The 13411-nt window shown below is 37.9% G+C and overlaps 1 protein-coding gene across 4 annotated transcripts in view; it reads left to right on the top strand.

Moving 5' to 3' along the window:
- Window positions 1-8657, top strand: part of LOC116246033 (CMP-sialic acid transporter 2-like) — a 29181-nt gene extending 20524 nt beyond the window's left edge. For 3 of the 4 annotated variants that reach the window (XM_031617710.2, XM_031617713.2, XM_050080154.1), the window contains 5 exons: window positions 4431-4552; window positions 4647-4706; window positions 4782-4830; window positions 5658-5752; window positions 5831-6075. In XM_031617710.2, the coding sequence (XP_031473570.1) occupies window positions 4431-4552; window positions 4647-4706; window positions 4782-4830; window positions 5658-5752; window positions 5831-5882 (378 nt within the window). In that variant the 3' untranslated portion in view covers window positions 5883-6075. Of the gene's footprint in view, window positions 1-4430; window positions 4553-4646; window positions 4707-4781; window positions 4831-5657; window positions 5753-5830; window positions 6076-8487 lie in introns of those variants that run through there. The other variant, XM_050080157.1, reaches the window with a different exon arrangement.
- Window positions 8658-13411: the final 4754 nt, after the last annotated feature.

Genomic DNA, 13411 nt, shown 5'->3' with positions numbered 1-13411 from the left:
ACTTCATTAGAACGATTGGTAGAATCTGGGTATGAAGCCCTAACATGTTTAGCTAAATGACATACATCACAAAACACCATAGTCATATCCAGACTAGAACATAAATCAGGAAACAACTGCCTAAGGATTCTAAAAGGAAGGTGCCCAAGGCGCGCTCATGCCAGCGCAAAATCAACTGAAGGAAGTCTTCTCTACTCTTCTCTGGTTTTCTAGCTGCCGACATGAGAGCTGTGGCAACACGCACGGGTAAATGATATAGTCCTTCAGAAACCAAACCAATCTCAATCCTCTTCCCTATCACCAAGTCCTATAAAGCACAACGATTAGTAGAAAAGATAAGTTCGCAATTCAACTCTTTCGTAATCTTGCTAACTGACAAGAGGTTCAAGGGAAGGTGAGAAACATGTAGAGCATTGTGAACTAAGAACTTGTTTAAAAGTGAGAGACTTCCTTTCTCAGCCACAGAGATAGACGAACCATCGATAAGAGAAACTTGTTCCTTCCCTGACGAAAGCTTATACGCATGAAAAAACTTAGGATTGTCGGTCATGTAGTGGGTGGCACCACTGTCAACAATCCACTCTTCAATACAAGAATTACCTTTTTCTCCAGAGATAGTAACGGCGCGATTAATTCTCACATCATCTGATGCCTCAGTCTGATTGGTTTCAATGTGGCTAAGGTATGCACGAAGCTCACGAAACTGTTCAGCAGAGATTAATGTTTTTCTTCCATTAGGGTTAGTAACATCAGAAGTATTCTTCCCACTAGATGACGTCCCGCGACTATTCTTCTTTTCAGGATGCAAATCCCAACAAAATTCAATTGTGTGACCAGTTTTCTTGCAATGAGTATATTTTTGAGAAGGTCGGGTAGCCCCCATAGGAGTAGGGCTAACAAGAGGAGACCTTTCACTATAAGAGGTATGAACCCCCTTTCTCCCTGTTATAACAAGACGTCTTTGCTCTTCAGCTTCAATGCGAGAATAAACATCCTCAATGCTAAACGTCTCTTCTGAATTAAGAATTTGAGTCCTTATACCTTTGAAGTCATCATTTAGTCCTGCTAAGAACAAAAACATCATGTTCTTTCATTCATTGGCCAAATGACGCAGCTGGTCTTGGAGACAATTCCAAGTATCATCAGAGTAGTAGTCAAGTTCCTCCCATTTTGATTTCAATGCCGCATAAAAGTTTGCCGCAAAAAGTTCTCTTTGCCATAGGGCATAGACATCCTTTATCAGCTGATACACTCAAAAATATTCTTCTTCTGGCCATACATCTATTCTAAAATAACCCACATATCTCTCGCAGTCCTCTTACGAAGAATGAGAGGTTGAATATCGGGAGACACAAAATTGACAATCCAAGTTTTGACTTGGTTGTCCTCAAGAAACCATGTATCTCATGCTGGACTTGTCTCAGGTGGTTCAATCTTCCTCCCATTGGCATAAGCAATTTACCTCCCACCAGCAATCCCCATGGTAACGGACCATTGAAGGTAATTATCCTTGGTGAGGCGAATAGTGGTGACTTGAACGAGGATATTTTCTGTTCTAGAGGCCCCAACATCAGCCTGACAGCAGAACAGGTTGATTCCTCCATAACCAAGGCTCAACAATGTAGCAGCAATGGCAGCTGTGCAGGTGGCACACGATAGAAAAGGAGACAGGCGTGCACGCTTGGTGATGCACATGCGACCTTGAGGGGTTGTAGAAGAGATGCAAAAAAAACTTGAGCAGGAGGCTGCATAGAAGATGCTGCCGGCAGACACAGAGATGACAGTGTTTGCACGACAGCGGCAGATTCAGACAATGCAACAGTCCAGGTGGCGCAACAGATTTTAGGTCACAACAGGGAATAGCGGTGCAAGAGCAGCAGCAGCAGGGCATTGAACAGAGGTGCCTAGCGTCTAGCAGAAACAAAGAAGAAAAACAGCAACAGGCAGCTACAGCTGCTGCCCAACAGAGGCAGAGGCAGCAACGACACTCCACACAAGTCGGGCGACTGCAGTAGACTCCAGGGAGAGGCACGGCTGGTCAGGCGACGCAGCAGACTTCGTCGAGCAGGGGACGCTAAGTGATGGGCAGGCGACGAGCAGGTGACACAGCAAAGGAGGAAGCGACGAGCAGGCAAGATACCAGGGTAGACGACGAAGGCTTCCACGGCAGGCAGGTGAAGGCTTCCACGGTAGGCAGGTGAAGGCTTCCACAGTGACGCTGAGATACGCTGCACCTGCCGTGGCGTTGTCTACTGCTCAGGCGAGAGATAGCTCGAGCGGCAATTGCCGTGGTGTTGGTGGCAACAGCTGTACAGAAGATGGCGGCTCGAGAGAAGACGACAGACAGTCAGGCGACAGTAGACAGACCGCTCGGGCAGAAGAGTCCCAGCAGATAGTGAACACCTTCAACGGTGGACGACATCAATACAAAAACAAAAACGACAACATCGGGCGTTAGCAGAGGAACCAGAACTTCACGGCAGGGCTCTACGGGAACTTCACACCGACCGTTTTTCTTTTCTTCAGAAATTCGGCTCTTACCATGTTGAATAAGGAAATCACAATGAACGCAATCGTAACGTGGAAAAAACCTCAACACAAGGAAAAAAGCACGATTAGAGGAGGATCCCAGTGCTCACTAGCATCTGGTCTCTCTCTCACTTAATTCTCATTCATACATTTGAAATTAGGGTTACAAGGGCTTAAATAGAGCCCAACATGAACAACAGTACGGATCAGGTTTAGACTCAGACCCAGACTTAGACCCAAATAAGAAAACAGGTCAACAGTTTCCATTTTAATGTTTATTTTAAAAATTTAATAGGTATATTAAATTTTTATTTTATTCTTGTAACCAATAAAAAATTCGTATGTTTCATTTTTTTTCATATTTTTGAAATTTTCCAGCCTAAGAATTTTTTTGAGAGACATAACTTTGCAGTTTGCTGAAATGAACCCAATGAAGTCCCCACATGTAAAAACCAGAGAATAATATTTGTGAACTATGGTTTAGAGCTGGATGCCTCATCCACTAGAGTGCTTGGCATAGGATTGCCAATAGAGATGCCCTGGTTTCAGCCATCCAGGCCAGGAAGGCCATGTTAGACTGATTTTGGCTCCTCCATGTTTTTAAGTCAGCTGTATACTTCCATGATCATTTTATAGAAGTGCCTGACAGGCTTTGAGGTGTGGCCATGGCTCCTAAGATTTTGAAAAATAAAATTTTTCCTCTTAATATGTGCAGAAAATTCTAATTTGGCCCCTGTAAATATTTTGAAAAATGCAGTTGGTCCCTCTGAAAATTTTTCCAATAGTTTATTTACTCATGTTGTTTGTCATGATCGGCCCCTGCAAGAAAAGTATCCTAGCTTCGCCCTAGAGCTTGTTGTCTTCAAAGAAATTTTTACACCATTGTTCTAATTCGTAGGTTGTGTTCCTAACTTCTGAGTGAGTTGATAATTGGAATGCATTAGAGGCTGATTTAGTCAAATAGTCTCGGCCAAAGTGTCAATCTGCATCTTACTTTCATATCTAGCTACTCATAAATAGGATCTGTCAATTTGCCAATGAATAGTGAAATTGAAAAGACGAGTTGTTTATTTACAGTTTGGATTTGGATCAGATGCAAATGTTGTATTTAACCCTGTGTGTGTATAGTGTGGCAGTTTTGTGTTTTATATTTTTGTTATGTGCTCTTGAGTGAGTGCCAAAAAGTATATATTTAATGATAAAAAGAACTGGGGACATGCCTAAGATTAAGAACTCTACCAACATATTGCTGAAGGAACGAACCCCTTTCTCTATTGTCTTCTTTTCTTTCTCATGTTAAGAAAATTTAGACATTAAAATCTGACATGATATTAGAGACATAGATCAACGGCAGGTTACAGCCGACGGTGTAATGTGGGAAATCTCATATGCCACAGGTCGGGAATCCTTTGGTTCCTTCTTCCTTTTCTAATCTGCCATTGTTTTTCTCAGCACGTATTCTCATCTAAATTTTTGTCCCAGTTTTTGAATATGATCCACCTCCAAGTCTTTCAAACCTGCCTTTTTTCTGGTTGTGCTTTCTGTTTCTATTCTGCCTGAGAATACTTTGACTACATAACATTAGTCTATTCTCTTTTCTGCTGCATATTTTTCTTTCAAGTTTCAATCAAATCTGCCCCCATTATATTTTTATTGCGGCCGTGGTGATTCTTTTTTTCCCTTCTTAGTCTCTAAATATTTCAGGGTTGTGAATCTTGTCCTGCCTGCGTTTTTTTTTTTCAGTCACATCCTTCTTTGCTTTCCTTCGTTGCTCATGGTTTCATCTTTCTATTTTATGTATAGTTGATATCTGCAGAGTGACTTTTAACTCTTTGTTATGCTGGAATACTGGACGTGCAGTTGCAGACTTCAATGTTTATTTTAGTCAATGATTTATGCAGGCCATTATTAAGAAGCGTCCTTCAAGAAATATTAATGTGCAGAACTTTTGGCTGTATGTTTTTGGCATGGTTTTCAATGTTGCAGCAATATTCATTCAAGGTTTTGATGTTGTTTTGAACAAGTAAGTTTAGGCTTGCTTAAATCCTTGGCGTGCATTTTGTTGGTGTGCATTTCCGTTTGTTGCATCAACGTAATCACAAATTGTGCAATTTCAGGGGCTTCTTCCATGGTTATTCTCTTATTACAACTTGCATGATTATTAATCATGCATTGAGGTACCTTTTGAAGTTCTTTTGACAAATACTTCTTTCTATTAATTGATCTATTGATAAAAATGATTGTGTTTACAGTGGAATTGCTGTGTCCATGGTAATGAAATATGCTGATAACATTGTTAAGGTAATACATTGTGTCATCAACTTCTAGCTGTGTTAGATTAGTACATCTCTGCTCATGCTTTTATACATTTCTATTTGCCCTTGGTTTGAAATTTTGAACAACAGCTCATGGTTGTATGTTAAAGAGCATGCCTGGACAGATAAGTAATGTGTAATCACTATAAAATACTGACTATGAAATACTGATCAATCACATTTTGGAATGATTATTAGGGTACAAAAATAGGAATTAGTAGAGTGACTACTTAAATACTTCATGCAATCTAGTCTAAATTGTAAAAATAAAACTAAACAAAATGCTGTGCATTCCAGCCTTTATCATCTCATTCCAGCATGTTAGATGGTAACGAATTGGAATGATTATTAGGGTACAAAAATAGGAATTAGTAGAGTGACTACTTAAATACTTCATGCAATCTAGTCCTAAATTGTAAAAATAAAACTAAACAAAATGCTGTGTATTTCAGCCTTTATCATCTCATTCCAGCATGTTAGATGGTAACGAATTGGAATGATTATTAGGGTACAAAAATAGGAATTAGTAGAGTGACTACTTAAATACTTCATGCAATCTAGTCCTAAATTGTAAAAATAAAACTAAACAAAATACTGTGTATTTCAGCCTTTATCGTCTCATTCCAGCATGTTAGATGGTAACGAACGGTACAATGTTATGGAGCTTTTGCATAAAAAATTGGCATTTTGAGTCATCCTAACTGGCTTTTGTTTGCCACTGATATTCTATTTCTTGTGGATGTTTGCCATATTAACTGGCTGTTGTTTGTCATACGGGATGGTTGCTAATCTTGGCTGGTGTTTGTCTTGCAGGTTTACTCTACTTCAGTGGCAATGCTTTTCACTGCAGTTGTCTCTGTATTTTTATTCGGTTATCATCTGTCCCTTGCATTTTTTCTTGGAACTATGTAAGTGGTATTTCATCTCTATTCAGCTTTAATTTCAAGCAACAACTGGAACCAACTGACTGCTTGTGATGCATCCAGGGTTGTCTCTGTATCAATTTACTTGCACTCCATTGGGAAGATTCAGAGATGATAAGTTTGGTGTACCTATGGTAATTTTGGTTTGCTATTTCTTGCAAAATTCTCTCTCTCTCTTCATTTCTTCGCTGATGATAGTTTCCTTATTCTAGTTATATGTTATGTACAAGTAGCAACCACTAAAATAATTTTTTTCAGTGTGGTGGGCAAATGGAACTCAATCTTTATAAATATATAATTTTTAATAAGCACGCTCTTTTGGCCTCTTAGTTAGCTCAGCAGTGAAATTTATTTGAAAATCTGTCATTACCTTTTGCTTGTCTCTCATGCTTGCTGTTTTCTCTATTACATCTCTTCTCGGCTTTGTACAGCCTATGAGTCTTCGTTGAACATCCGGCTAATGAAGGTAATGGGATGTGTATGCTTAAGCTTACCTGAGTAATTTTCTGTCTTTCTCATCAAATATTTCTTCCAAGTACCGCGATCATTAGAGTTGAGATAGAGTTGGATTTCTGATTATAGATTCCTAATTCCTATGAACATAAAGAACCTTTCATGGGGTTGGTACTGGAACCACTTAGAGTAAGTAGCACGTTTCCTATTTAATCGAAGTGGTTGCAGTATCTACATCCTGGAAATACAGTTCTCCGAGTCCCAGTTTCATGCAATGAGAATCCTGAATCTCATGTATTTTTCTTAAATTGGCCTAGGGCATCATATCTTTATATTTTTCTTCTCTTTTAATTTTTATTTGTTTGTCAGTGCACTAGTAGGAATTTACCATTGCATACTACATAAAAAGCCCTTTAAATTGATTCTTACTTGTTTTCACTTAAAATCGACCATGTTTTTCTGATTTTGACACCATTCTACTTCTCTTTCTCCATTCCCTCCTTAGCATCTATAGCCCAATAGTGATTATATTCTCTTTAAATTCCGTCTCTGATTTGTGTTTGGGTTAAGAAGACTATCTTCAACTGCAATTTTTTGCATTGTTCCCCAGGCAGCAGCAACTGTGCATCTTAGGTCAACTAATATGAAAAAGACGATGTAATTCACAAAATGAGCATAAGGTCCTTTTTTTTTAAAAACCCATTTTCTGGTTGAAAAGCCCTTCTTTTAGGTCCAGGCTAGTTAATGATCCCGTCTATAAAGAGTAAAACCTTGGCCGACTTCCACCCGTCAATCCTTACAAGACAATCAGCACGAGAAAGTTCAGGTATCAGGTTCAAGGTCTTATTTGTCACTCTTTAATGCCCCCTCTCTTTTGTTCGTTTTATAGTTTCAGATCTGAATCCAAAGTCTAAGGACTAACTGCAGATAATGCACATTTTGAGATCCTCCTGATTCAAAGTGACTGGGTTATTTTTACTCGTGTTTAGTGTTTAATATTCTGACCAACATTGACACTTTGTGCCTCTCAGGAACGATTCCAACAAAACAGAGCTGAAAACCACCCTTAACTAAGAACCATCCGTAGTTGTGTTACAAAGTGAACCATGACTTGACTGGTTCCATCCTAGATAACTGTCTTTTAAGATGAAGCAAATACTCAAAATGGCTAATAGCCAAAATAGGATCTTAGTGGGACCGTGAGACTCTTAAGGGATAATATTAATAGTCAATTGGCTAACTAAAATCGTCTTAATGGGATCATGAGACTCTATGGATACAGTTGGTAATCAATTGGCTGGTTAAATCAGGATCTTGATTGGGTTTTTACCTTTGTTTAACGCGATATACTAGGGAGTACTTAAAAGCATCTATGCTGCAGAGTGGATGCATCTAGTTGCATCTAGAAAACTCAGATTTGCTCTTACCAAAATTGTAAAAATTAAAATTTTAATGAATTATCCACCACTTTTATTGTATGGTTTTAGGGTGAGCAAAAGTAATATTTTATCTTACAGCTCAGAAAAAAGTGAAACTACCACACAACCCTTCATCTCCTTTGCTGCATGATTGGTTGGTAAGTCCACAACAAAAGTAGCATCCTCCTCTACTTTTTGATAATTTGTTGCTTGTTGCACTTTGCTTGAAGAAATCAAACCCCCTTTTAACCAAAAGAGAAACTTGCGTCACAAAAAGAAGGTGATTGCTCTCTGAAGATTGCCCAGGTTTAGTTGGACCAGTAGGATACGAAAAGGAAAGGTTGACAAAGTTACATCATCTGGCACTCAATTCAAAAAGGGGAGAAGTTATAGGGGAAGGGGGGGATGTATATTATATCCAATACCCCACGCAGCCACCAATTTGGACAAGTGCAAGACGTTTACTTATTTGCCATCTAATTCTTTCGAGGGTGGATCCGAACTGGTTTTACACTAAGAGTCGCGCCCTGCCTATTAATCTATTGACGAACTCTTTCTATCGTTAAACTTGAAGATCTAAAGCCCAATACTACCTGCATCCGTCGCTGCGTTCTATAATCTTATTAACTAAAAGCGGCAATGCTTTCTTAAAAATTTTCCATGAATCTGGAAGATTTTTTCTTGTTTTTAAAAACTTATAAATGTCATGACTGTTATTAGGTTCGATTCCAGCTTCCAGGTATTGCCAATGTTTGGACATTTTATATATAGGTGCCTGTGTCCTGTTCATGCCTGCATACCTCATAGCATCAAATTTTAAGGTATGCTCACTGGATTATTTATATGTAGGTGCATGTGTCCAGTTCATGGCTGCCTACCTCCGAGCATCAAATTTTAAGGCAAATGATCTCTCTCTCTCTCTCTCTCTCTCTCTCTCTCTCTGTGTGTGTGTGTGTGTGTGTGTATACCAAGTTCGATAACCAAATTAAATAATGTTTGAGTCACCAACTTTTATACACTTTCTGCCATAAGGATTATAAGTTCAAATAGAAGTTGAATTTCTATCCAACAGTTGTTTGATATATATCATCATCAATAACCCTACTACTGCAAGAACAACAGCAACAACAACAACTACTACTACTACTATGAGGAATTGAAATCAGCCAACTACCTTTGTAGCTGGATGGGGTTTTTTTATATTTATTTTATGTCACTAAGAACCATCGCAAAAGTGCATTAGTGAAGGAATGCACTTTTTTTGACTTTTTTAACACAAAATGAAAAATCAACCATCCAGCCACAGCAGCAGTGGATTGATTTCAATTTGCCTACTACTGCTACTACTATTAGGCAATTCACCCCTGAAGAGTTCCATTTGAAATCAACTCTTTGAATTCTGCTGGAATCATTTGACGAGGAGCTTTTGAAATTATGGTTATACCTAGGAGAATCTCAGTCTCAAACTCCCAACTCTCTAAATGGTAGCCGTCCTAGCAAACAATTTGGAAGTAAGTGAAGAACTCTCTGACCACTTTAACCTGGTCCAAAGGGGTTTAGTCTTTCTTGAATAGATGACGAACTTGCCAAAAATAGTTTGCATCCTTGACCAACAAATTTCTACGCTATTTCAGTCGAGGTTTGAAACTCCACTAGCTCGTCTTGGCAATGAAAATCATACCACGCTCTCCACAATGTACCTTGGCAACAGTGCTTTGACATCCATTTCATGCCAAGTATAAGATCAAACCCAATCATTTCCAATGCTATTGTTTGCAAAAACGATGTTAAATTCAAACAAAACTAAAGCATCAAGCAAGTAGTGGTGGGTTGGCAGTGTATCCTATTCTTGATTAGTTTCTAACCGCACTGCTTCTTGTTGAAATTTTGATTACTCTACACGGTTCCTTTAATAAAAACCCAATACATTGCATTGGGCAGTGTACTATGAGAGATAAGAGGATTTCTATGTCCTATCACAACTGCCCATATATATATATATATATATATATATATATATATATATATATATATATATATATATATATATATATATATATATATATATATATATATATATATATATATTTATTTATTTATATATATATATATATATGACAACCAAATTCATGATGCATTAGGTATGATGATTATGTGACAGAGGAGGTTGAGTTCTGAACACCATCCTGTGTATATAGTGAGTGTACGCCAGATGTGAGCCTTATTATCAATATGCATATTTACTTTCTTGCCCAAACATTGCATATCTATATGCATGAGATAACAAGTGTATGATATAACAAATGTACGAGATAATAAATAATTATGAGATAATGTGTATGAGATAACAAGTAGGTGTGAGATAGCAGTACCAAATAATGGATATGAGATAATAAAAGATTTATGAGATAAAAAGATAATAGATGGATGTAGGAGATAACACTAAACATAAATATGAAATAATACTTATGAGATAATTAGATTATTCTTTGAGTGAGACATAAAAAATGAAAATGTTTTTTTACCACTTAGAAGAATATATTGGTCGTTATATGAAAAGTTTTATTTTTACCGAATCTTCAAATTTTCTTTTTGAGATTTCCTTTTTTAGATTTCCTTTTTTGTCCATGCAAAAAGTTTCTTTTTGTATTAATTATGGATATTTTTTGTCATTATTAAAATGATGCATAAAAATTCATACAAATACATAACAAGCTCCGGTGAGAGAGAGTTGACCACATCTCACGTGCATAGCTAGAAAGGAATCCTTATCTCTAACGTACATCTCTAGTACAGGTCAATACCATAAAGGCTGTCAGTAGGTGCCCTCATAATTTTTATATCCTTTCGTGTCACTCCTACCGCGTGCTCCCTGCACCCACATTTTTATTTATAGAGACTGGGGGAAAGCGTCATTGTAATAACCTTTCGATCCAACGATTTTCCAGACAAAGTTTACAGCATAAATGACATATCCATGTTAGTGGTTTTTTATGTCAATAAAAAGAACTTGACCATGAAATTCTTAGCTTCTTCACCCACAAATGCTTGATAAATCACGTCTTACAAAATTATAAGTAATAATCTTAGTTAAAGGAATAGTTCACGAGGTACCCCTTAATTAGAAAAAACGAATGAGGAATAAAGTTTCCGTTGTAAAGATGCAAAAAGATGGGAAACACGGACAAGTTAATACCAGATATGGATGGGAGGATAGAAATTAACCATTACGTACAAAGAGCATCACGTTCCCAGATAATTGAATCTCGTGTTGAGTTTTTATTATCTTTTTATAAAAGCGGCAAATCAAACAATCCTGGTGTTAGGGGCCCACAAGTAGGTTAGTGAGTCCACAGCAGGCTACGCCTGAACCAGCCTGATTCGAGCCCTTTTAAACCCAAATCTAACCTTGAGTCAACTTGAGCTACTAAAACCGAACCTAGTTGAGTTCATTTAGACCAATTCACTAAGTCCAGACTTAACTAACCTGGACCATCTTGACCCAAACCTGCCAAACTTGACCCCTCTGGTTCAAGCCTACTTGAGCCTAGGATCAACCCAGTGCCATGCCCAGCTTAATTGGCCCTAGTTCAGTACTCTTGAACCTATTGAATTCAGATTGACAAACCCATCTTATTTGATCTGACTTGTTTAGATTCAATGGACCGATTCAAACAAGATCCACATGGCTCAATCGAATGATAGATAGGTTCTCTCCCCATATACTTAATTTCATTTCCTTTTTTCTACTCCCATGTTTTGGTGTCTCTATATAGGGTTCTTCATTTTTCACTTTTTCTTCCATGGGTTGATAGGAGAGGTTGAGACCGCCTTCATGGACTTAGATCTCTCTCTACACCAATATCATTCTTTGTTTTGCATTTTGCTTACATTTTCACCATTAGTTTCCTAATCTTAAATGCTTGTCCTAGAGGAGTTGAGGCCGCCTTTACGGACATTAGTACCCTCTCAAGGCCTACATTACATTGTTTTGCTTGACATCGTGATTGGTTAACTTGTTAGTGTCATCAGGTTTTTCTTCGTTCCAAGGAAATTAAAGAGGTAGAAACCACATTTATGGAACATCTCCCAATCGGCCGACATTGAAGTCTTTTGTTTCCTTGTTTGCATTGTATATCATTCATCATGGCTTTAATGGATTTATTGTTATGACCATGCTATAATTAACTTTATTACACATGAAACCCACATAATTCATGCATAGCTCATCCTTGTTATCTTTCTAGTTCTTTCACGTTATGCACATGGTATTCTTCATTTCATATTCATTCACACATCAACTTTGTTTTGTCCAATGCATGTTAGGTTGAGTCCACATTTCATGAGAGGATTTCGGTGTCTAGGTCGTGGTAAAATCCCCACTTCGGTTTTTTGTGTTTAAAGAACTATGTTGTAATTTTGACTCAAAATTTTGTTTGCTGTAAACATTATAATTTAACATTTTCTTAGAAACTTATTTTTCTAAAGTGTTTCTTGTTTTCCCGAACCATAAAAAAATCTTATTTCTCCCATGTATCAGCATGTTCATGCCAAATTTTGTGGAAAAACAAGTTTTGGTCTCTCGTTCGGCTGTCTTTCTAGAACTGATTTTCTGCAATATAGAAGTTTCAGAAGCTATGTGCCAAAATTTATCCAATATGGGGACTCGACAACTTGAGTTGTACAAACGGTTTTCCAAATATATAGAAGGGGCTAGGCTTTTTTTTTTTTAAATGTATGCATAGTTATCCCCCTCAATTTTCAGCCTCATGTAAGATGTTTAGTTTAGGCCATGTGTCATTTAAGTTTGGTATAATATGTTGTGATTTTCTTAGTCGATGACGTATCTTGACTCATGTCATAGTTTATGAACTTAGCATCTCATGTCCTGAAACCTGTTTTCTCATTTCTCCAATTCGAGGCACTTATTTCACTTATAGGGTGTGTGATGTTATGAATACACAGATTTCAAGTTAAAAGGAAGGACCATGGACCTACGATCCGCGTAGCAAACTTTGACAGACAGAACCCAAACATAGTTGGCGTCATGATCAAGTAGTGATTTATGAAATTTGCTAGGTCACTATTTGTCTTCTCAACATTCATGACACAATTTGTGCATCAACAGGGGTTCATTTTCATGTAGTGTGAATCTCCCTGGTTGATCTCTCATTGCCAACCATTCACAAGCAATTTCATAGAGTTAGAATCCATTGCTCTCCTACCCAACAAGTTGAATCTCTTACATAAAACATTGTTTCTTATATCTTCTATTTTTTATGTCTCAAGCTCACTGGACACTCGCAAGGCTTCATCTTTGTTGTTTCTTCCTCTTCCAAAAATGGTTGTCACAGCCCTACGTTATTTGATTGCTTCTGTTGACTCCCACAAAGGGACAGACCCTCACTAAAGTGTATAGATTATCTTTAAGGCCACATAACTCACATACTCCCCAACATCACCTGGCTTGACTATCTTCTACACTAAAGTTGGTTGAAAGCTTTTGGTCTTCTCATGTTTCCCCTTCAATCCTAAGTTGTTTGAGGCTTTAATCCTCAGCCCTCATGCTGCACTAGTTCTTGCTTTAATCCTCACTAGGCACAACCTCCACCTTGGCCAACCATATCTCAACCTTGCTTGGCTCTATAAAACTTGGTAGCCTTGATCCATTTTTTCAACAACGTCATGTCAACATCATTGGTAGGAACATCCTTCGACGTACCATATGCAGTCTGTGAGTTGTTTCAATCAACTTCCCATCTTTAGCCATGGC

The sequence above is a fragment of the Nymphaea colorata genome, chromosome 1 (genome assembly GCF_008831285.2).
Source record: "Nymphaea colorata isolate Beijing-Zhang1983 chromosome 1, ASM883128v2, whole genome shotgun sequence".
NCBI classification, from domain to species: domain Eukaryota; kingdom Viridiplantae; phylum Streptophyta; class Magnoliopsida; order Nymphaeales; family Nymphaeaceae; genus Nymphaea; species Nymphaea colorata.
Note: the sequence above shows the minus strand (reverse complement) of the source record. Positions and strands in the feature narration are given on the sequence as shown.